The 24,445-nt window shown below is 43.4% G+C and overlaps 2 protein-coding genes across 2 annotated transcripts; both read left to right on the top strand.

Moving 5' to 3' along the window:
* Positions 1 to 15,332: 15,332 nt before the first annotated feature.
* On the top strand, positions 15,333 to 19,553 carry LOC123121138 (receptor-like cytosolic serine/threonine-protein kinase RBK1). The gene is made up of 9 exons (XM_044541061.1): positions 15,333 to 15,361; positions 15,444 to 15,496; positions 16,462 to 17,073; positions 17,489 to 17,740; positions 18,085 to 18,239; positions 18,339 to 18,418; positions 18,522 to 18,651; positions 18,850 to 18,999; positions 19,079 to 19,553. The coding sequence occupies exons 1-9, from the start codon at positions 15,333 to 15,335 to the stop codon at positions 19,238 to 19,240; spliced, it is 1,623 nt and encodes a 540-aa protein (XP_044396996.1). The 3' UTR covers positions 19,241 to 19,553.
* A 1,022-nt stretch (positions 19,554 to 20,575) lies between these two features.
* LOC123123586 (epoxide hydrolase A) lies at positions 20,576 to 24,317 on the top strand. The gene is made up of 3 exons (XM_044544118.1): positions 20,576 to 21,004; positions 23,273 to 23,473; positions 23,563 to 24,317. Exons 1-3 carry the CDS (start codon positions 20,654 to 20,656, stop codon positions 24,043 to 24,045), a joined length of 1,035 nt encoding a protein of 344 aa, XP_044400053.1. The 5' UTR covers positions 20,576 to 20,653; the 3' UTR covers positions 24,046 to 24,317.
* Positions 24,318 to 24,445: the final 128 nt, after the last annotated feature.

Here is a 24,445-nt window from a genome sequence, read left to right as displayed (position 1 = left end):
ATAACTTTATTATTGCCTCTAGGGCATATTTCCTTCAAAAGTAAACTGGCTAAATGCTACAACTAATATTTTTTTGGTTTTTCTTAAAGTTTTTCAAACACACAAGAAGAAAGCAGGAAAAAGAAAAATAAACTAGCATGGATGATACAATGAAAAAGTATGAACACCGACAACTAGCAATGAGTGTGTGAACATAAATGTAATGTCGGTGAGAAATACGTACTCCCCCAAGCTTAGGCTTTTGGCCTAAGTTGGTCTATTGCCACGGCTGGCCTGGCGGATATCCAAAGTTGTAACTGGGGTCGTACTGAGAAGAAGAAGCCTCGGATCGCCACTGGTTGGTAATCATCTCCGGATCCCACTAGTAATCAGATTGTCGTGGAGGATCAAATTGTGGTTCCGGCTCTGGCTCTGTAGCTGATGTAGGGTTCCGGTGGGCGTGGATGGCCGCCAGCGGAACGAGATACTTGCCTGCAGATAAGTCAAACAAGGAAGGAGCAGGCAAGGTAATAGTCTCAGGATGATTTTTATCAAATAATAGTTTGTACTTAAGCGCCTTTTCCCTATTCTTAACAATAAAATCATGCGCTACCATACTCTTATAGTCTAGAAAAACAGGAGGCAGAAATTTTTCTTCTTTCTCATAATGCCTAATAGGTATGTTATAGTATGCAGCGAGGCGCGAGGCGAAGATGCCTCCCAAGATGGGGCCCTTAGTACGGTTAAGGTTTAACCGCTTTGCAACAACAGCGCCCATACTAAATGTGTCATCACGAAACAAGGCATGGCACAAAATAACAATATCAGGGGCACTCAGGTTTCCACAGTTTCCGCGACCAATTAAGCACCTACTAGCAAATATAGCAAAGTAACGTAGAACAGGAAAGTGTATGCTAGTGATTCGTGCGTCGGAAACCTTCCTTGTTTCCCCTACAGCAATTGTATCAATAAACCCCTCCACATCGTCACGATGTGGTTCCTCTATGATGCCCGAAAAGGGCAACTTGCAAACCTCACAAAATTCACGAAGGGTCATCTCCTTATACTCATCATATAAATAAAAATCCACCGTAGGTGGTGACCTCCTAGAATGGAAATGAAAATTTTGCACAAAGATATTGGTGAGTAAGAGATACTGTTCGCGTTGGTCGCGGAGGAAGTTGGTGAGGCCTGCATTCTCAGCCAACTCATAAAAATCATCATAAATCCCGGCTGCTCTCAAGAAATCATCGCAAGGCCATTCACACGGCCGAACCTCCGCGGTGCGAGGCAGATTATATTTGGGCCTCTCTTCTTCTTCGCTTTGCTTATCCTTCGAGCTTCGGCTCGAAGAGCCCCTCAAAAATCTCTTCATCATTTTCTGAAAATTTCTGGAATTTTTAGTAACTTCAAATAAAAGTGAACCAAGCTCAACAAAATTGATAGCAACTACTCCCTCAAGTGCCTAGAGACTATATCATGCATTAGAACTACTTGGGACCATATAAATTTGACATGCAAGCTCAAGGACCTAGTCACCTAAGCAACAAAAATTTGCAATAAATAAAGTACTAGAACAAAAACTAATTGGACCATTGGAGGAGTCAGATACCAAGGAACAATCCCCACAGGCGGTTTTGTGAGAGGTGCTTTGAGCTAGGAGATCGAAAATCGCAGCAAAGTGAGCTAGATCTCGTTCTTGAGCTGGTTGGTGATTTTTTGGGGAGGAAGAAGTGTGTGGTGGCTGGAATAAGTGGAGGGGAGCCACCATGGGCCCACGAGGCAGGGGGCGCGCCCAGGGGGGTGGGCGCGCCCTGGACCCTCATGGCCAGGTGCCAGCTCCCCCTGATGTGTTCTCAGTGCCAGATATTCTCAAATATTCTAGAAAAAAACATATTTAAATTTCAGGGCATTTGGAGAACTTTTATTTTTAGAGTATTTTTTATTGCACGGATAATTCAGAAAACAGACAGAAAATATTAATTTTACTCTATTTCAACTAAATAACAGAAAGTAAAAGGAGGGTACAGAGAGTTGTGCTTTCTAACTTCATCCATCTCATGCTCATCAAAAGGAATCCACTAACAAGGTTGATCAGGTCTTGTTAACAAACTCATCCGAATTGCATGAAACCGGAGAATTTTCGAATAGCACTAAGTTACCTCAACGGGGATATGCACGTCCCCAATAATAAGAATATCATATCTCTTTTTAACAGTAGGAAGAGGAAATTCAAAACCTCCAAAAATAATCGATGGAATTTTTCCAATAGAGTTTATACTATGAACTTGAGGTTGTTTCCTCGGAAAGTGTACCGTATGCTCATTGCCATTAACATGAAAAGTGGCATTGCCTTTGTTGCAATCAATAACAACCCCTGCAGTATTCAAAAAGGGTCTTCCAAGAATAATAGACATACTGTCGTCCTCGGGAATATCAAGAATAACAAAGTCTGTTAAAATAGTAACATTTGCAACCACAACATGCACATCCTCACAAATACCGACAGGTATAGCAGTTGATTTATCAGCCATTTGCAAAGATATTTCACTAGGTGTCAACTTATTCAAGTCAAGTCTACGATATAAAGAGAGAGGCATAACACTAACACCGGCTCCAAGATCACATAAAGCAGTTTTAACATAGTTTCTTTTAATGGAGCATGGTATAGTGGGTACTCCTGGATCTCCTAACTTCTTAGGTATTCCACCCTTAAAAGTGTAATTAGCAAGCATGGTGGAAATTTCAGCTTCCGGTATCTTTCTTTTATTAGTAACAATTTCTTTCATGTACTTAGCATAAGGATTCATTTTGAGCATATCAGTTAATCGCATACGCAAAAAGATAGGTCTAATCATTTCAGCAAAGCGCTCAAAATCCTCATCATCCTTTTTCTTGGATGCTTTGGGAGGAAAAGGCATGGGTTTCTGAACCCATGGTTCTCTTTCTTTACCGTGCTTCCTAGCAACAAAGTCTCTCTTATCATAATGTTGATTCTTTGATTGTGGGTTATCAAGATCAACAGCAGGTTCAATTTCTACATCATTATCATTGCTAGGTTGAGCATCATCATGAAAATCATCATTAACATTATCACTAGGTTCATGTTCATTACCAGATTGTGTTTCAGCATCAGAGATAGAAATATCATTGGGATTCTCAGGTGTGTCAACAACAGGTTCACTAGAGGCATGCAAAGTCCTATCATTTTTCTTTTTCTTCTTTTTAGAAGGACTAGGTGCATCTAAATTATTTCTCTGAGAATCCTGCTCAATTCTCTTAGGGTGGCCCTCAGGATACAAAGGTTCCTGAGTCACTTTACCTCCTCTAGTAGCAACTCTAACAGCAAAGTCATTATTCTTACTATTTATTTCAATGAGCAAATCATTCTGAGCTTTAAGTACTTGTTCTACTTGAGTGGTAACCATAGAAGCATGTTTACTTATGAGTTTAAGTTCACCTTTAACTCTAGACATATAGTCACTCAAGTGTTCAATCATATAAGCATTGAAGTTTTCTTGCTTAACCATAAAATCATCAAACTCATCTAAGCATTTGCTAGCAAATTTAGTAGGAGGGATTTCAGCTTTATCATATCTATAGAGAGAATTTACCTTTACTACCCGTGTAGGGTTATCAAGACTATGTGTTTCTTCAACAGGCGGTAAATTAAGACCATGTATTTCCTCAACAGGAGGTAAATTCTTAACATCTTCAGCTTTTATACCCTTTTCTTTCATAGATTTCTTTGCCTCTTGCATATCTTCAGGACTGAGAAATAGAACACCCCTTTTCTTCGGAGGTGGCTTAGGAGTTGGTTCAGGAAGTGTCCAATTATTTTCATTTGTCGACATATTATTCAATAGAATTTCAGCTTGATCAACTGTTCTTTCCCTGAAAACACAACCAGCACAACTATCCAGGTGGTCTCTGAAGCATCGGTTAGTCCATTATAAAAGATATCAAGTATTTCATTTTTCTTAAGAGGATGATCAGGCAAGGCATTAAGTAATTGGAGAAGCCTCCCCCAAGCTTGTGGGAGACTCTCTTCTTCAATTTGCACAAAATTATATATTTCCCTTAAAGCAGCTTGTTTCTTCTGAGCAGGGAAATATTTAGCAGAGAAGTAGTAAATCATATCCTGGGGACTACGCACACAACCAGGATCAAGAGAGTTAAACCATTCTTAGCATCACCCTTTAATGAGAACGGAAATATTTTAAGGATGTAAAAGTAGCAAGTTCTCTCATCATTAGTGAATAGGGTGGCTATATCATTTAATTTAGTAAGATGTGCCACAACAGTTTCAGATTCATAGCCATAAAAAGGATCAGATTCAACCAAAGTAATTATATCAGGATCAACACAGAATTCATAATCCTTATCAGTAACAAAGATAGGTGAAGTAGCGTAAGAAGGATCATATTTCATTCTAGCATTCAGAGATTTTTGTTTCAGCTTAGCTAGTAATTTCTTAAGATCACTTCTATCATTGCAAGCAAGAAAGTCTCTAGCAGTTTCTTCATCCATAACATAACCCTCAGGAACAACAAGCAATTCATATCTAGGGGGAGAATCTTCATCATCACTTTCATCACTATTATCAGGTTCAATAATTTCATTCTCTCTAGCCCTAGCAAGTTGTTCATCAAGAAATTCACCAAGTGGCACAGTAGTATCAAGCATAGAAGTAGTTTCATCATAAGTATCATGCATAGCAGAAGTGGCATCATCAATAACATGCGATATATCAGAATTAATAGCAGAAGCAGGCTTAGGTGTCGCAAGTTTACTCAAAACAGAAGGTGAATCAAGTGCAGAGCTAGATGGCAGTTCCTTACCTCCCCTCGTAGTAGAGGGATACATTTTAGTTTTCTAGTCTTTCAAGTTCCTCATAGTGACCAGCAGATATAAATCCCAAGCAACTCAAAGAATAGAGCTATGCTTCCCGGCAACGGCGCCAGAAAATAGTCTTGATAACCCACAAGTATAGGGGATCGCAACAGTTTTTGAGGGTAGAGTATTCAACCCAAATTTATTGATTCGACACAAGGGGAGCCAAAGAATATTCTCAAGTATTAGCAACTGAGTTGTCAATTCAGCCACGCCTGGATAACTTAAGATCTGCAGCAAAGTATTTAGTAGCAAAGTAGTATGATAGTAACGGTAGCAGTGGCAAATATAATAGTAGCAGTATTGTAGTGATTGTAACAGTAAGAGTGGTCAAGTAACTAAGCGAAGAACAATATGTGAAAAGCTCGTAGGCATTGGATCGGTGATGGAGAATTATGCCGGATGCGATTATTCATGCAACAGTTATAACATAGGGTGACACAGAACTAGCTCCAATTCATCAATGTAATATAGGCATGTATTCCGAATATAGTCATATGTGCTTATGGAAAAGAACTTGCATGACATCTTTTGTCCTACCCTCCCGTGGCAGCGGGGTCCTAGTGGAAACTAAGGGATATTAAGGCCTCCTTTTAATAGAGTACCAGACCAAAGCAATAACACATAGTGAATACATGGACTCCTCAAACTACGGTCATCACCGGGAGTGGTCCCGATTATTGTCACTTCGGGGTTGCCGGATCATAACACATAGTAGGTGACTATAGACTTGCAAGATAGGATCAAGAACTCACATATATTCATGAAACATAATAGGTTCAGATCTGAAATCATGGAACTCGGGTCCTAGTGACAAGCATTAAGCATAGCAAAGTCATAGCAACACAATCTCAGAACATAGTGGATACTAGGGATCAAACCCTAACAAATCTAACTCGATTACATGATAAATCTCATCCAACCCATCACCGTCCAGCAAGCCTACGATGGAATTACTCACACACGGCGGTGAGCATCATGAAATTGGTGATGGAGGAAGGTTGATGATGACGATGGCGACGGATTCCCCTCTCCGGAGCCCTGAACGGACTCCAGACAGCCCTCCCGAGAGAGTTTAGGGCTTGGCGGCGGCTCCGTGTCGTAAAACACGATGAATCCTTCTCTCTGATTTTTTTCTCCCCGAACACGAATATATGGAGTTGGAGTTGAGGTCGGTGGAGCTCCAGGGGGCCCACGAGGCAGGGGGCGTGCCCAGGGGGCAGGCGCGCCTCCCACCCTCGTGGAAAGGGTGTGGGCCCCTGGCCTTGATTCTTTCGCCAGTATTTTTTATTATTTCCAAAAATAATCTCCGTGAAGTTTCAGGTCATTCTGAGAACTTTTGTTTCTGCACAAAGATAACACCATGGCAATTCTGCTGAAAACAACGTCAGTCCAGGTTAGTTCCATTCAAATCATTCAAGTTAGAGTCCAAAACAAGGGGAAAAGTGTTTGGAAAAGTAGATACGTTGGAGACGTATCACACACTTTGTTAGCACCTTTAGGATCGACAAAACCTTCTAGTCGCATCGTATACAACTCTTCTTTAAGAAATCCATTAAGGAATGCAGTTTTGACGTCCATTTGCCAGATTTCATAATCATAAAATGCGGCAATTGCTAACATGATTCGGACAGACTTCAGCATCGCTACGGGTGAGAAGGTCTCATCGTAGTCAACTCCTTGAACTTGTCGAAAACCCTTCGCGACAAGTCGAGCTTTGTAGACAGTAACATTACCATCAGCGTTAGTCTTCTTCTTGAAGATCCATTTATTCTTTATGGCTTGCCGATCATCGGGCAAGTCCACCAAAGTCCATACTTTGTTCTCATACATGGATCCCATCTCAGATTTCATGGCCTCAAGCCATTTTGCGGAATCTGTGCTCATCATTGCTTCCTCATAGTTCGTAGGTTCATCATGGTCTAGTAACATGACTTCCAGAACAGGATTACTGTACCACTTTGGTTCGAACGTGCTCTGGTTGACCTACGAGGTTCGGTAGTAACTTGATCTGAAGTTTCATGATCATCATCATTAGCTTCCTCACTAATTGGTGTAGGCATCACGGGAACAGTTTTCTGTGATGAACTACTTACCAATTCAAGAGAAGGTACAATTACCTCATCAAGTTCTAATTTCCTCCCACTCATTTCTATCGAGAGAAACCCCTTCTCTAGAAAGGATCCATTCTTAGCAACAAATATCTTGCCTTCGGATCTGTGATAGAAGGTGTACCCAACAGTTTCTTTTGGGTATCCTATGAAGACGCACTTCTCCGATTTGGGTTCAAGCTTATCAGGCTGAAGCTTTTTCACATAAGCATCACAACCCCAAATTTTAAGAAACGGCAGCTTAGGTTTCTTGCCAAACCATAGTTCATACGGTGTCGTCTCAACGAATTTAGACAGTGCCCTATTTAAAGTGAATGCAGCTGTCTCTAATGCATAACCCCAAAACGATAGTGGTAAATCGGTAAGAGACATCATAGATCGCACCATATCTAATAAAGTACGGTTACGACATTCGGACACACCATTACGCTGTGGTGTTCCAGGTGGCGTGAGTTGTGAAACTATTCCACATTGTTTTAAATGAAGACCAAACTCGTAACTCAAATATTCGCCTCTGCGATCAGATCATAGAAACTTTATTTTCTTGTTACGATGATTTTCTACTTCACTATGAAATTCTTTGAACTTTTCAAATGTTTCAGACTTGTGTTTCATTAAGTAGATATACCCATATCTGCTCAAATCATCTGTGAAGGTCAGAAAATAACGATACCCATCGCGAGCCTCAGTACTCATCGGACCGCATACATCGGTATGTATTATTTCCAATAAGTCAGTTGCTCGCTCCATTGTTCTGGAGAATGGGGTCTTAGTCATCTTGCCCATGAGGCATGGTTTGCAAGCATCAAATGATTCATAATCAAGTGATTCCAAAAGTCCATCCGCATGGAGTTTCTTCATGCGCTTTACATCAATATGACCTAAACGGCAGTGCCACAAATATGTTGCACTATCATTATCAACTTTGCATCTTTTGGCATCAATATTATGAATATGTGTATCACCACGATCGAGATTCAACAAAAATAGACCACTTTTCAAGGGTGCATGACCATAAATGATATTATTGATATAAATAGAACAACCATTATTCTCTAATTTAAATGAATAACCGTCTCGCATCAAACAAGATCCAAATATAATGTTCATGCTCAACGTTGGCACCAAATAACAATTATTCAGGTCTAAAACTAATCCCGAAGGTAGATGTAGAGGTAGTGTGCCGACGGCGATCACATCGACCTTGGAACCATTCCTGACGCGCATCGTCACCTCGTCCTTAGCCAATCTTCATTTAATCCGTAGCCCCTGCTTCGAGTTGCAAATATGAGCAACAGAACTAGTATCAAATACCCAGGCACTACCACGAGCATTAGTAAGGTACACATCAATAACATGTATATCAAATATACCTTTGTTCACTTTGCCATCCTTCTTATCTGCCAAATACTTGGGGCAGTTCGCTTCTAGTGACCAGTCCCTTTGCAGTAGAAGCACTCAGTTTCAGGCTTGGGTCCAGACTTGGGCTTCTTCCCAGGAGTGACAACTTGCTTGCCATTCTTCTTGAAGTTCCCCTTCTTTCCCTTGCCCTTTTTCTTGAAACTAGTGGTCTTGTTAACCATCAACACTTGATGCTCTTTCTTGATTTCTACCTCTGCTACTTTGAGCATAGCGAAGAGCTCGGGAATTGTCTTATCCATCCCTTGCATATTATAGTTCATCACGAAGCCTTTGTAGCTTGGTGGCAGTGATTAAAGAACTCTGTCAATAACACTATCATCCGGAAGATTAACTCCTAGCTGAGTCAAGTGGTTATGGTACCCAGACATTCTGAGTATGTGTTCACTGACAGAACTATTCTCCTCCATCTTGCAGCTATAGAACTTGTTGGAGACTTCATATCTCTCAACTCGGGCATTTTCTTGAAATATTAACTTCAACTCCTAGAACATCTCATATGGTCCATGATGTTCCAAGACGTCTTTGAAGTCTCGATTCTAAGCCATAAAGCATGGAACACTGAACTATAGAGTAGTCATCAGACCACGTCTGCCAGACGTTCAAAGCGTCTATATTAGCGGGAGGGGGCTTGTCACCTAGCGGTGCATCAAGGACATAATTCTTCTGTGCAACAATGAGGATAATCCTCAAGTTACGGACCCAGTCCGTGTAGTTGCTACCATCATCTTTCAACTTAGCTTTCTCTAGGAACGCATTAAAATTCAAGGGAACGGTAGCACGGGCCATTGATCTACAACATAGATATGCAAAAACTATCAGGACTAAGTTCATGATAATTAAGTTCAATTAATCATATTACTTAAGAACTCCCACTTAGATAGAGATCATGTGATCCATATCAACTAAACCATGTCCGATCATCACGTGAGATGGAGTAGTTTTCAATGGTGAAAATCTCTATGTTGATCATATCTACTATATGATTCACGTTCGACCTTTCGGTCTCATTGTTCCGAGGCCATGTCTGTACATGCTAGGCTCGTCAAGTTTAACCCGAGTATTCTGCTCGTCAAGTTTAACCCGAGTAACCCGTTGTATGTGAACGTAGAGCTTATCACACCCAATCATCATGTGGTGTCTCAGCACGACGAACTGTCGCAACAGTGCATACTCAGGGAGAACACTTATACCTTGAAATTTTAGTGAGGGATCATCTTATAATGCTACCGCCGTACTAAGCAAAATAAGATGCATAAAAGATAAACATCACTTGCAATAAAAAAATGTGACATGATATGGCCATCATCATCGTGTGCCTTTGATCTCCATCTCCAAAGCACCGTCATGATGTCCATCATCACCGGCTTGACACCTTGATCTCCATCGTAGCGTCGTTATCGTCTCGCCAACTATTGCTTCTACAACTATCGCTAACGCATAGTGATAAAGTAAATCAATTACATGGCGATTGCATTTCATACAATAAAGCGACAACCATAAGGCTCCTGCCAGTTGCCGATAACTTTTACAAAACATGATCATCTCGTACAATAACGTATATCACATTAGTCCTGGCCATGGGCAGCCCGGCCCGGTCGGCCCGACCCGACCCGGCCCGGCCCAACCTTGTCCACGGGCCGGGCTCCGGCCTAGGTTTTGAGCCCGAAGCCCGGGCCAGGCCGGGCCTGGGCCTGTCGATTTTGCTGTTTAAGGAAGAGGCCCGGCCCGTGGCCCGAGGCCCGATGGGCTTTTAGCGTGATGGGCCAGGCTCGGGCCTGAATTTTAGGCCCGACAGCGGGGCCGGGCCGGGCTCGGGCCTGGATTTTTTGCATCGGGCTTTGGTTGGCCCGGCCCGGACCGAGGGATGGCCAGGTATATATCACATCATGTCTTGACCATATCACATCACAACATGCCCTGCAAAAACAAGTTAGACGTCCTCTACTTTGTTGTTGCAAGTTTTACGTGGCTGCTATGGGCTTCTAGTAAGAACAGTTCTTACCTACGCATCAAAACCACAACGATGTTTCGTCAAGTTTGCTGCTTTAACCTTCAACAAGGACCGACCGTAGACAAATTTGATTCAACTAAAGTTGGAGAAACAGACACCCGCCAGCCACCTTTATGCAAAACAAGTTGCATGTCTGCTGGTGGAACCGGTTTCATGAACATGGTCATGTAAGGTTGGTCCGGGCCGCTTCATCCAACAATACCGCCGAATCAAAATAAGACGTTGGTGGTAAGCAGTATGACTATGATCGCCCACAACTCTTTGTGTTCTACTCGTGCATATCATCTACGCATAGACCTGGCTCGGATGCCACTGTTGGGGAACGTAGCATGCAATTTCAAAAAAATTCCTACGATCACGCAAGATCTATCTAGGAGATGCATAGCAACGAGAGGGGGAGAGTATGTCCACGTACCATCGTAGACCAAAATCAGAAGCGTTAGCTTAACGCGGTTGATGTAGTCGAACGTCTTCTCGATTCAATCGATCAAGCACCGAACGTACGGCACCTCCGAGTTCTGCATACGTTCATCTCGATGACGTCCCTCGAACTCTTGATCCAGCAAAGTGTCGAGGGAGATTTTCGTCAGCACAACGGCGTGGACGGTGATGGTGATGTGATCCGCACAGGGCTTCGCCTAAGCACTACGACAATATGACATGAGGAGTAAACGGTGGAGGGGGGCACCGCATACGGCTAAGAAACAATTGATGTGCCTAGAGGTGCCCCCCCCCCCGCCCCGGTATATAAAGGAGGAAGAGGGGAGGAGGCTGGCCTAGGACGCGCCAAGTGGGGAGGAATCCCACTTGGACTCCTAGTCCTATTCGCCCCCCCCCCCTTCCTTCTATCGAAGGGGAAAGAGGGAAGGAGAGGGAGAGGGAGAAGGAAAGGGGGGCCGCGCCCCTCCCCTTGTCCAATTCGGACTCCCCAGGGGTGGGGCGTGCGCCACCCCCTTGTGGGCTGCCTTGCCTCTCCCCTATGGCCCATATGGCATATTACTTCCCCCGGGGGGTTCCGGTAACCCCTCGGTACTCCGATAAATACCCGAAACACTCCGAAACCATTCCGGTGTCCGAATACTATCGTCTAATATATCAATCTTTACCTCTCGACCATTTCGAGACTCCTCATCATGTCCGTGATCTCATCCGGGACTCCGAACAATCTTCGGTCACCAAAACACGTAACTCATAATACAAATCATCATCGAATGTTAAGCGTGCGGACCCTACGGGTTCGAGAACTATGTAGACATGACCGAGACACATCTCCGATCATTAACCAACAGCGGAATCTGGATGCTCATATTGGTTCCTACATATTCTACAAAGATCTTTATTGGTCAAACCGCAATGACAACATACGTCATTCCCTTTGTCATCGGTATGTTACTTGCCCGAGATTCGATCGTCGGTATCTTCATACCTAGTTCAATTTCGTTACCGGCAAGTCTCTTTACTCGTTCCGTAATGCATCATCCCGTAACTAACTCATTAGTCACATTGCTTGCAAGGCTTATCATGATGTGCATTACCGAGAGAGCCCAGAGATACCTCTCCGATACTTGGAGTGACAAATCCTAATCTCGATCTATGCCAACCCAACAAACACCTTCGGAGATACCTGTAGAGCATCTTTATAATCACCCAGTTACGTTGTGACGTTTGATAGCACACAAGGCATTCCTCCGGTATTCGAGAGTTGCATAATCTCATAGTCAAAGGAATATGTATAAGTCATGAAGAAAGCAATAGCAATAAAACTTAACGATCATTATGCTAAGGTAACGGATGGGTCTTGTCCATCACATCATTCTCCTAATGATGTGATCCCATTCATCAAATGACAACACATGTCTATGGTCAGGAAACTTAACCATCTTTGATTAACGAGCTAGTCAAGTAGAGGCATACTAGGGACACTTTGTTTTGTCTATGTATTCACACATGTATCAAGTTTCCGGTTAATACAATTCTAGCATGAATAATAAACATTTATCATGATATAAGGAAATATAAATAACAACTTTATTATTGCCTCTAGGGCATATTTCCTTCAGGGTCGACCCACTTTCATCGTATTCTATGGGCAAGCAGCCCAGTTTTGGGAACCTTAAAATTTAGCTTCGCTTTTTTTGTATTGCTTTTTATCCTTTACCAGTTTCCCTCAGGTTTTCCTTTTTCTTTTAAAATCATGTTTCAATAATTTAAAAAATGTTTCAAATGTGTTAAAAAATATTTACATTTTATCTTTTTAAAATTCAAAATTTGTTCAGGTTTTTTTACAAGTTCATATTTTGCAAAATATTTGTGATTTCAAAAAATGCTTGCATTTATAAAGAAAGTTTCCCTTTCCAAACAAAGGCAGTTTTGAAAAAATTATTCGTGTTTTAAAAAAAGTTCGTATTTTCAAAAAATATATTTGGAATTTCAAAAAGAATATTTAAAAATTCCATTATTTTCAAAAAAAATACTCAAAAAGTTTCCAGTTAAAAAAGAAATTCTTAAACTGTCCACTTTTACAAAATAAATATTCACTAATTTGGAAAGGAGTGCATTTACCAAAAAAAGGGGTTTCCAAAAATTAATTGAAAATGTTAAAAAAGATTCACACTATTCTAAATTATTCTTCTGCATGTTCTTCTGAAAAACTGAATGAAAACAAAAACAAATACTAAAAACTAGGCCGTTGTAGTAGCTGACTAGCTATAGTAGATGAGTCACTACAGTTAGGGCTGCAAGAAAAGGTCGAGGCCCATGGGCCACTCAGGATCGATTTGTATTTCGGCTTGACTCGAGATCAAATCGAAAAGAAATGGGCTGAGTATGAGCACATGATGTAGCTGATACAATTATACAGGCTCGGTCGTTTTTAACTCAACATAATACAATTATATTAAATAATGCTGATATATATGTTGTATGTATCACTATAATTAAGCGCCAACAAAATTTAGGCCTAATATGGTACATGGTTAGACGTGTTACATTTTGCCAAGGTCTGAGAGCACATGCACCTTTGTTTCTTTCTGTTGCTAGTCAACCACGGATGTCTTGCTATTAAGCACTAATCTTCAATTGAGAAAGAAAAAGTCAAACTACCTTGAAAACATTTATATAATTATAGTTTTTATTGGAATAGTAGTTTGTAGTGATTTCTTATATTGTGTTGTAGCCTATGTTGTTCGAAAAAACGCCTTATATTACTAAGAAAAAACAATATTATTTAGCTCGAAGCTAGCTCGAGATCAACTCAAGATCATTACAAGTTATGCACGAGCCACTTTCTACACCATAACCTTGAGGTTCACTTAGTTTGAGTTCGCTTGAAATTTAGTATAACTTGAGCTGGGCCTAGTCTAACTTGCCCGAACTCGACTCATTTGCAGCTCTAGCTACCATGCGCCATAGGCAAGTATAGTCCGGGCACCTCCTTGTGCGGGAGGTGCGCAAAGGCGCACCCCACACGCCCCTCACGTGCTTCAGGCCGACCCATGTGGGGCCGGGCGCTCCTGTTTCTTTTTCCATTCATTGTCCTTTTCCATTTCTGTTTTTTTGGTTCATAAAATATTCTCAGGATTTGGACGAAAATGAACTTCATAAAATGCTTGTGAACTTACTAAATGTTCCAAAATTTCATAAAATATTCGTGAATTCAAAAAATGTTAATGATTTCGAAATTGGTTCAGAACTTAAAATGTTCACAGATATATAAATGACGTGCTTAAAAAATGTTTGATAATTTGACAAAAAAATCGTGATTTCATTTTTTTGTGAATTTGAAAGTGTTCATGATTTCTAGAAATGTTTGAGAATTCAAAAAATATCTGTGCTTTAATTTTCTATTCAAATTTTCAAACAAAAATTATCGTGAATTTAAGTAATATCTGTGAATTCTTAATATGTTCACAATTTCCTAATTCAGAAAATGTTCTTAATTTTGATAATGTTCATGAATTTTAAAAAAATTATGGATTCTATAAATGATCTTGGATTCAAAAGTTGTTTGCAAATTAAAAAAATGTGGCATCTTTAAAACAATGTTTGTGAAATCAACCAACGTTCGCGATTCATAATTTGGTTGTGTTTTTTTAATTATGACATGAAAAAAATATTCTTGAATATGAAAATAAAAAATAAACAAAAATTAAGAAGAAAAAACAAAAAAAGGAGAAAACAACACCAAACAAAAAAGAAAAATGGTATGGGAAGGGAAGACAAGCCTTACTCAATACTGAATAGATATATTATGAAAATATATCTAATGGTGGATGTATTAATATTGATTTGATGTTCTTCATCTTCATGCTTTTGTATATATTCATGGTCAAACTTGAAAAGCATTGACTCTTTGACTCAGTTTGTACGACATCAATTAGGGAACGAAGTGAGTATATGACAACATGACTCCGAGGAGCGCGCGGCCCTTCGTGCAAAAATATTTTTTGAAATGTCAAAAGAATTCCAACAAAAATTATTTGTGTTTTTGTCACATCCAAATGCTACATACAAATTTGTAGGCAAAAAGATTAAACATCCTGGCCTATACAAAAAAAAGCACCAAATGTTACCCCAAAATGTCACCCTAAAATTGTTTTTTTCACCGGCGAAACAGCACTGCTCCGTTTCGCATGAAAATTTTCATGGATGGTTGCAACACTAACATGAACATCTCCAAAAAGATTCAGAATTTTTTGAAAAATTTTACTATATTTTTTCCACTATTCACACAGGTGCGCGCGTTCCCGGGAGCCAAAACGCCATTCTCCTTTTCAGAAATCCGTTGGCGCTCCCGGGAGCACCAACGGATTTCTGAAAAGATAAAGCTTACATAATTTGCAACAAAGTAGATAGCCTAAGGTGATAAGAGTGCTATGTTGTTCACTACAACCATGTACATGCTGCCATAATCCTCCATGTGCTTCGACGCTGAAGCAAAGACCTCGTACGGTGCCAAGTGAACATGAGTGCATAAGTGGAGAAGAAACATATATTGTGAAAACCAAATCATTTCGGCATAACTAAAGAGCCCACCACAGGGTCGCCGTCTCCATCAGGATATTGGAACGGAAGCTCTTTCGTATGCCCCCACAATCGATAACGAAACCGTTTACAGTTGGATGTTGATTGGAAGCCACCTCCACCAACAACCATTCATCATGTGTGAACTTACACCAAGGCCTCTTTGATTGAAATGATTTCCATATGAATTTTGGATAATTGGAATCCTTCCGATTTTTTCATACATGGCCATTTGGTTTATATTATCGAATCATACATGTCATTTTTTTTTTCTTATGGGTTTCTGTTCATTGCATTTCGTGGGAAAGTTAGGATCCACTCAACTCTCTTAAAAGTACCCCCTTCATTCCAAACAAGTGTCGTGGTTTTAGTTTAAAATCACTGCAATCAAAGAGAGTAGTACTTTTGTCTTTCTATGGTGTAATCAAACAAATCAAAAGACTAATTAGCTTGACATTTCAATCCTCTGTTTTATCAAATGATGTGAATCAAAATTAAAAAAAATGATGTGAATCAAAGAGGCCCTGCAAAATAGATGTTCGATCGATTTGTGACGACGGCAAAACATACAACGTCTATTTCTTTTTCCTTTTTGCGGGCCAACGTCTACTCCCTTTACCAACCACGATTTGCAAGGTTGTCCTTTTGGTCAAAAACAACCCCAACGCGAAGATAGAAAATTAAGGAGCATCTAAACTCCTGGAAGGATTTTTGTTTTCCACAATCTCTTATAATCAATATGGGCATCCTCAAGATATTGAAGTAATTTTTAGAGGTAATAGCACCCCAGATACCCTAACTTGCACCCAATGTGATGATTCAGTTCTAAAGTTGCAAAACTTGACCAAACCATACCCCAACTTGCATCTCATGTGATGATTTAGTCCCAGGCCAATCAGAGCTCGCCAATTGGCTGCCAAGTGGCTGGACCGGTCAGCGCGCGCAGTTTTGCACAAAACCCCCTGCCGTTTCTCTGAATCAACCCGCAGTATAGCACACCTGAATAAATCTGTCGGAATCGAGTTCACGTCCGGTCCAGATCCAGCTCCACTCGTTCCCCATCTGCCCCCTTGCCCCTCGGCTCCAGCATCAGCTTCTCCACGCCGCCAGCAAGCTCGCCGCCGCCGTCCAGCTCACCGCCGCCGTCCAGGTCGCCCCCATGGTACTCGTCCAGGTCGTCCAGGTCGCCCCCAGGTTCTGATGGGGGGAGCAAAGAGGTGCTCGAAGTGTACTCCAAGAGTGGCGGCAACGACGAGAACAGCGAGTGCACCGACCAGAGCTCTCCCCGCGCTGTGCTGGACATATCGGTGTCTGGTAGCGTGGACTCCGACGAGAGCTCCTCCGTCGAGCAGTCGGCGGTGCCCAGCCGCAGTGTGCAGCCGCTGCAGTGGAGGAACCTGATCAGCGGGATAATACTCAGCAGGAAGAAGCTGATGGCCAGAGCGGTGACGTTCCCTCAGCGGTCCAAGAGCACGGGGCTTAAAAGGTACCTGGGGAGGATGCGGAGCGGCAAGAACCAGATGGACTGCAGCGCCATCGCCCCGGAGATCTTCCCCGAGATCGAGAAGTGGAGCCCATCATGGAGGAGCTTCGACTACGACGAGCTCTGCGCTGCAACTGACAGATTCAGTTCAGGTAACATGCAACACTAACTTCTATGTTGCTGTAATTCAGTGCCCTTGATAATTGGCCTCTGTTACTATCATTGCAAAGCTTGTGGGATGTGGCTTTGCCGTAAAGAAATGGGTTTTATAATTGTACTGCCATGATTTCACTGAGTAAAGGGGGTTTGAGGTCCTAATCATGAACTGTTCCTTAGGTTAATGATGGTTGTTACTGGTTGCTGGTTGGAAAAATTCAAGTACCAGACCATATGATGTGGTACCTCCAACAATTGTGACCATATGATGTGGAAACCTAATAGTAGTAGTTCTATTTCTAACTTCCAAGTAGACTAAAAGTACCATTATTGGGCAGAATTAATTACTTTTTTGTATCTTAATTATCTCTAAACATTTTTGCCTGATATATGAATGTACGATATTACTAGATAATTTGATCGGAAAGGGAGGCGCTGAGGTCTACAAAGGACAGCTTGCTGATGGACAGTTTGTGGCAGTGAAGAGGTTAACAAAAGGCGGCAACAAGGAGGACAGGATCAGCGATTTCCTATCCGAGCTTGGAATAATAGCACACGTCAACCACCCAAACGCGGCACAGCTCTTAGGGTTCAGTGTGGAAGGGGGCTTGCACCTGGTTCTTCAATTCTCACCACACGGAAGCTTGGCTTCTCTTCTCCATGGTACAGTCCTCTGAACAATTTGTTAGTTAGGCAATGAATGATACAGTTGACTTGTCGTGGTGGCTTCCAAAAAAGGAGAAATGGAGCAAATATCTTGACATGTACGCCAACACAGCGTAAACATTTAAAAAGCATCTTAAATGCTGATGTCCGTTGAGTGCATATTAAGCTCATAATTTGCATTTATGTATACTTATTGCATCATCACTTCATGTAGTACTTGTTCAGTTGAAAACATACGCATGGTCATAAGGATCACCCTTTTCTAATGAAAATGACAAATTTAAATAAGAGTGTACTTGAGGTGCTGTCAATCTAGTGACAAATGGAGCTTATCTGATCAGGTGCAAAGGGAGGCCTCAGGTGGAAGGCCCGGTTCAGTATTGCAGTTGGAATCGCTGAAGGGCTATTTTATCTACATGAAGGCTGCCATCGGCACATAATTCACAGAGACATCAAGGCTTCAAATATTCTTTTAACTGAAGATTATCAACCTCATGTACTAATTCTACTGCTAGCCTGTTACACTATCCCCACCCCAATTCTAACATTCCTGATGATGTAAACTGATGCATTTTTTTGCTCCCTCATTGCACAGATCTCAGATTTTGGCCTTGCTAAGTGGCTTCCTGACAAATGCACCCATCAGGTTGTGTTCCCTATAGAAGGCACATTTGGGTGAGTTTGATATGTTCATGGTGACTTCATAATTCCCAGTAGACTGGCTGCTTGCATCAATCGATGCAGAGCCCAGAGCTTTCTTCTTCTTAAAAATAGAAAGAAGGAAAAAAATCTTCATGCATGGGATCATAAATGAGAAGACGGATGTGTTTGCATACGGAGTATTGCTTCTTGAACTAGTGACAGTGCGGAAAGCCGTGGACTCTTCCAGACAAAGCCTGGTGATATGGGTTAGTATACCAGATTGCTCTGATATACTTTATCACAAGTAGATTCCAATTAGCTCACTGAATATTATTGTTTGATCATATAAATATAGCAAACTGACTCAACTGTAAGTTAAGAATGTGTATGGAAAACATAAAGAAGGATAGTTACGTGCTTCTGGAATCCTTTGAATTGATAAAATTTTCTTGATCATTTCAAAGGCAAAACCGCTGCTCGAGTCGAACAACATGAAGGGGCTAGTGGATCCTTCTCTTGATGTTGGATATGACCCAGAAGAGATGGCACTCACCCTGGCAGTGGCATCCATGTGCATCCACCACAGCGCAAACTTGCGGCCTAGCATGAAATCGGTGAGTGAGTTGGGCGCACCTGTTACCTCAAGTGCAAAATGAGTGCTGTGAACTGATGAAATGACGTGTTTGGTTGCAGGTGGTCCGTTTCTTGAAGGGAGATAGAGAATCACTCGAACTGATGGGAAAGCCTAAACCCACAAAGCCCCCAATGTTCGACTCCTGTGATTCAGAGGACTACACTCGCACGAGTTACCTCAATGATCTCGACAAGCACAAGCAGCTGGCGCTGGAGCAGTGAATTTTTAGCCGACTTTGGACAGATTCGGCATCTTTTTGTACATCGTGACTATCTTCATTGTGATCCTCCCGCTTTCCAGAGATGTTTATAGATTGTATGGATAGATGTGAGGGATCAATCTGTCGTTTGCCTCCCTGTTGCTGATCTAAGGTGTCATTTCTTGGCTTCCAATGGTCACTGTATGTTGTGATACCCTGATCTGTATGGCCAGGGCCAACGATGTTGGCTATATGCCTGTATGTCACAATTCCTCATATGGGAACATTCTTAGAGATAGAAGAGTGGAATGTATTTTGGTCATCTGCAGGGTTTATTCATGTGTCCTTGTTATGACCTTCCATTTTTGCAGTTTTAGGCTTTCAGCACTAGTGTTTGATGAATAAGTTCAGTTACTGCATAAAAATTGGTTACTACTACATCTTACATGGATCTGCTAATGCAAGGGTTGCCAGAAAAATTGTCTTAAATATTTAACATTGGTCACTCGTAAGTTATATATTCTCGAGAGTAAAATGTATGGAAGTTACAAACAATCCATATTGCATATGTTGTTTTCACAGTGAACTACAGCAAATTCTTCTGACCTGCACTATGCAGTACTCTGCAATTGCCTAGGCAAGAAGGCAAAACAAAGGCAACCAAAACAATACAGAGACAATATTGTTCTTGCAAATATAGGCTTCCAATTTAATTCAGGTGTGCTATACTGCGGGTTGATTCAGGAAAACGGCAGGGGGTTTTGTGCAAAACTGCACGCGCTGACCGGTCCAGCCAATTGGCGAGCTCTGATTGGCCTGGGACTAAATCATCACATGGGATGCAAGTTGGGGTATAGTTTGGTCAAGTTTTGCAACTTTGGGACTGAATCATCACATTGGGTGCAAGTTAGGGTACCTGGGGTGCTATTACCTCTAATTTTTAATACTCCACTGTATACTCTTATACTACGTCATATAGGGCGTACTCCAGCGAGAAGAATAGGAGGAAGAGCGTGGGAGCATCCGTGGAAATCCCACGAATTAAAACCTTGAAATCCACGCAATCCAACTCAAGCATACTACGGCAGACGTAGAAATCCGAGCGATCCTTCGCCGGAAAGCTGGCGAGGTCGAATCTTGTGGCGCCGCAGAGAGTTCACACGTCGCCTCGTGAGCGGTGAGCGAGTGCGTCAGGGGGCACGTCAGTCAGCAGCGGCACATTTTCAGTCTGACCCTCCCACTTCTGACGCCTCGTGTGTCTTCACACCCAAAGCCGTTCACGTGCACGTTCGTCCTTCCGGCGCCGAACAGCAGCAGCACCAGCATAAATACCACCCGGCCGCCCCGCTCCCGTGCCCACCGCAAACACAACCCAACCCAACACACACACACACACACCTGGCTCTAGCTTGCTTTTGAGAGAGAGAGGGAGAGGATGGCGGGAGCGGTGAACGGCGTGGAGGCAGCTCAGGCACAGGGCGGCGCGGCGGCGGCGGGGGAGGCGGCGATCAGGCACCGGACGGTGGAGGCGAACGGCATCGCGATGCACGTGGCGGAGTCCGGGCCGGAGGACGGCCCGGCGGTGCTGTTCCTGCACGGCTTCCCGGAGCTGTGGTACTCGTGGCGGCACCAGATGGCGCACCTCGCCGCGCGGGGGTACCGGTGCGTGGCGCCCGACCTGCGCGGCTACGGCGGCACGGAGGCGCCGGCCGACGTCGCGTCCTACACCGCCTTCCACGTCGTCGGCGACGCCGTCGCGCTGCTCGACGCCCTCGGCATCGGCAAGGTAAGCACGAAGCTCGTGATTCCACGTCGAGTGATTAGTTTAGTCATCATGCATCGCATCCCTCCCACGCTGCTGCTCCATCGGTGTCAGGTACGCGTCCCGTTCCGTTGGGTGCGGGTCGCGGTCCGTCACACTCTCACGAATGGAGCAGCTAGGCAGCTACCTATCCGTTCCGTTCCATCCATTGGCCCATGCATCTCGCCGTCTCTTTTTCCCACCCGTCACCGCTCGGGAATGTGGCCTACTCCAGTAGTGGCAAACGTGACCTGTTGTTCTACAGCGGTGACCTGTGAACCGTCTACTCGAAAGGAAGAAAAACCCGTGAACAGTGTGACACACAGGCAGAGTGTACTCCTTGCTCTGCTTCATAGGGTACTTGTTTGAGTTCTCTGTTCGCATCAAGGACACACAACAATGAATGTGCATCTTCCCATGTGAAACTATGATACCATGCCGCGTCCATGCCATGTGACAGTTAGGGAACGAGAAAAAAAAAATACTAAGTTGTTTTCTTTGAGAATTCGATATAGTTTTCTCTTTTCAATAGAGACGGTTTCTCCCTCTGTTCTTAAATATAAGTCTTTTTTAAATATTTTAATATGCACTACACGAAGCGAAATAAGTGAATCTACACTTGAAACCATGTCTCCTTATGTAGTTAATATTAAAATATCTAAAAAAACAGAGTGTAGTTGAGAAGGTGGCCTGTTGTTTCCATGGTGGTAGCGTCCAAAACGGAGAGTAAACACCCGTGAACTGTCAAGTGTGATACTAGTACAGAGCAAGCAGAGACCAGTGCATGCTCGGTTTCATGGCGAAGGTACTCTGTTTGCAACAAGGACGCAAAACAAATAAATTGGCATCTCCCCATACCATGCTTGTACCACCTGTACTGTGCTCTGTATGCCCCCTCCCAGCGTAAGCTTACTTACTTTATTCGGCCTCGCTAAGACGCTATTAGTACTAGTCTGATTGTTTGTCATGAAAATTAGCCAGTTGTTCTGTCGTATCCATCACCGAAGCGAACCACAGTTTCTCCAAAACAAGTTTGATCCGGCAGCAAGGTTGAAAAAAGAGCACCATCAATCAAATTAACTAAAAACAAACCAACTGAATCCAATCCAATCAAATCCAATAGTCTGACATCTTTTTTATTTTTTCTGTAAAGAAATATAAGAGCGTTTAGAACATTAAGCAGGGTTATAGAACAGGTGCAAAGTTTCATGTGGTAAGCTGATTTTGGACCTCTTTTATTCGCCCCTTTGTCCAAGATGATTCTGAAAAGGACAACTTCAATCTAGTGCGAGCCTACTTGTTTTCCTAGGCACCAAAAACGAGGTGAAGAGGTGCATCTTTTTTTGCCCAATGAATTGAAGCCATATATTCTCTTTTTGCTGAATTGTGTGTTGGTTGGGTCCGAGTTAGTTATGGCCGTCCATCTATCCATGTCGACGTCCCTTTTTTCTTCTTTCCACCACCAGAAATGTGACGTTCACGAGTGCGATCAACTCGAAAGCAAATCTAATTTCTTCTTTTCACTATAGTTAGTATTTTCCTTCTCTTTCGTTGACAGCGCAGAGGTGGCGGCTGCTCTTCTAGTGGCGGATCTGCCACGTGATGAAAAAAGGATGCCTTGCTTGTTGTTTTGTCCTTCTGTATCTGTCAACACATGTGAAGTACCCCCTCTTCCAATTTTTGTATACACATGAATGCATAACACGAGTTTGAGTAAATGGCGTACGTATATGGCAGCCCACGTTCGATCGATCAACCTTTTTTTGAAAAAAAGTATAGACAACTAGGGCTGTCAGAGGCATCTTCCAGAGTGGTGCAATGCATGTGTGTACACATCGTATAGTACGTACTATTAGTACAGCTGCACAGTGTGTTGGTATTATACTGTCTTGTGTCCCGGCCATGCGCGTGTATTTATTCCGTCTCGCCATTAGTGTCCCGGCCGGCAAAAAGGAGAGAAGAATAATGTGCCGATCATCACTGATGCGGTGGATAAGATTGAACAATCTGTTTTCTATTAGGACTATATCTTGGTATGATGATGGATATACATGTGCACAGTAGTACGTACAGTTGGCTCTCTCTCAACTGTGAGAACCGATATGTGGGCAGATCTATGCATGAAGGCGCCGTTGAGGACTTGGAAACTCGAATTGACAAATCAATCTGATGAGCAATAACAGATTTAATTGTCGGGTAACTGCAAATGTATTTACTGACCATGATCTGATCTGATGGATGCATGGACCCAAGGTGTTCGTGGTGGGGCACGATTGGGGCGCCATCATCGCGTGGTACCTGTGCCTCTTCCGCCCGGACCGGGTGACGGCGCTCGTCAACACCAGCGTCGCCTTCATGCGCCACGTCTTCATCCGCGCCGGCGCCGCCGCCGTCAAGACCACCGACTACTTCAACCAAGCCTACGGCCCAACCTACTACATCTGTCGCTTCCAGGTCTCTTCTTCATCTCCTCCTCCGCTCCTCTGTCTACTCTGTACCATGCATCTCTCTCCTCTGTGCTAACCAACGACGAGGTCGTGCAGGAGCCCGGGGTGGCGGAGAAGGAGTTCGCGCCGGCGCACGCGAGGCACCTGATGACGCGGATCCTGAGCGACCGCTTCAGCGAGCGCGCGGCCGGCAAGGAGCCCAAGGACGGCGGCGACGACGCCGACGTGGCGCTCCCGCCGTGGCTCACGGAGGCGGACATCGACTACTTCGCCGCGGCCTTCGAGAAGACGGGCTTCACGGGCGCCATCAACTACTACCGCAACATGGACCGGAACTGGGAGCTGGCGGCGCCGTGGGCGGACGCCAAGGTGACGGTGCCGACCAAGTTCATCGTGGGGGACGGGGACCTGACGTACCACTACGCCGGGATCCAGGACTACCTGCACAAGGGCGGGCTCAAGGCGGACGTGCCGCTGCTGGAGGAGCTGGTCGTCGTCCCCGGCGCCGGCCACTTCATCCAGCAGGAGCGGGCGCAGGAGGTCAGCGACCACATCCACGACTTCATCACAAAGTTCTGAACACACCCAGCAGAACCCATTGGATTTGTAACGTCTGCGTGCATGCACGTGTACGGTTAGTCCGTTCGTATGAATCATCGGTCGTTTCGTGCTCTCGTTTGTTGTTCCTAGGCCTGTGGATGCATCTGTTGAGTTACCCGTGGATATTTTAATGCTCTAGTCGATGGAACTGTGCCTGTGTATGTCCATGTGTTACTCGCGTCAGAGTTCAAACAACATGGATCGTGTAAAAAAAAAATTGTGAAACAATTGCCTGAATTTTTTATCTTTCAGACGGTTTGGCCGAACCGCTGGATTGAAATCCACCGGCTGTCCATTCTTCCTTCAGTAGGGGTCCTTCTTCCTTCCGGATGTCTCGCCCGGCCCCTACCCTCTAGCACCGACCCTCGCCACCCGCGGC

The sequence above is a fragment of the Triticum aestivum genome, chromosome 5D (genome assembly GCF_018294505.1).
Source record: "Triticum aestivum cultivar Chinese Spring chromosome 5D, IWGSC CS RefSeq v2.1, whole genome shotgun sequence".
Lineage (NCBI taxonomy): Eukaryota > Viridiplantae > Streptophyta > Magnoliopsida > Poales > Poaceae > Triticum > Triticum aestivum.
This window is presented reverse-complemented; position numbering and strand designations above follow the sequence as displayed.

Excerpts from the sequence above, each read along its gene's own strand:
- LOC123121138 (XM_044541061.1), top strand. The coding sequence starts at position 15,333 with ATGTGCTTCGACGCTGAAGCAAAGACCTC. Across the intron at positions 15,362-15,443 it reads GACGCTGAAGCAAAGACCTC|AGCCCACCACAGGGTCGCCG; the intron begins GTACGGTGCCAA and ends GCATAACTAAAG. Across the intron at positions 15,497-16,461 it reads ATTGGAACGGAAGCTCTTTC|TTCACGTCCGGTCCAGATCC; the intron begins GTATGCCCCCAC and ends GTCGGAATCGAG.
- LOC123123586 (XM_044544118.1), top strand. The coding sequence starts at position 20,654 with ATGGCGGGAGCGGTGAACGGCGTGGAGGCAGCTCAGGCACAGGGCGGC. Across the intron at positions 21,005-23,272 it reads ACGCCCTCGGCATCGGCAAG|GTGTTCGTGGTGGGGCACGA; the intron begins GTAAGCACGAAG and ends CATGGACCCAAG. Across the intron at positions 23,474-23,562 it reads ACTACATCTGTCGCTTCCAG|GAGCCCGGGGTGGCGGAGAA; the intron begins GTCTCTTCTTCA and ends GAGGTCGTGCAG.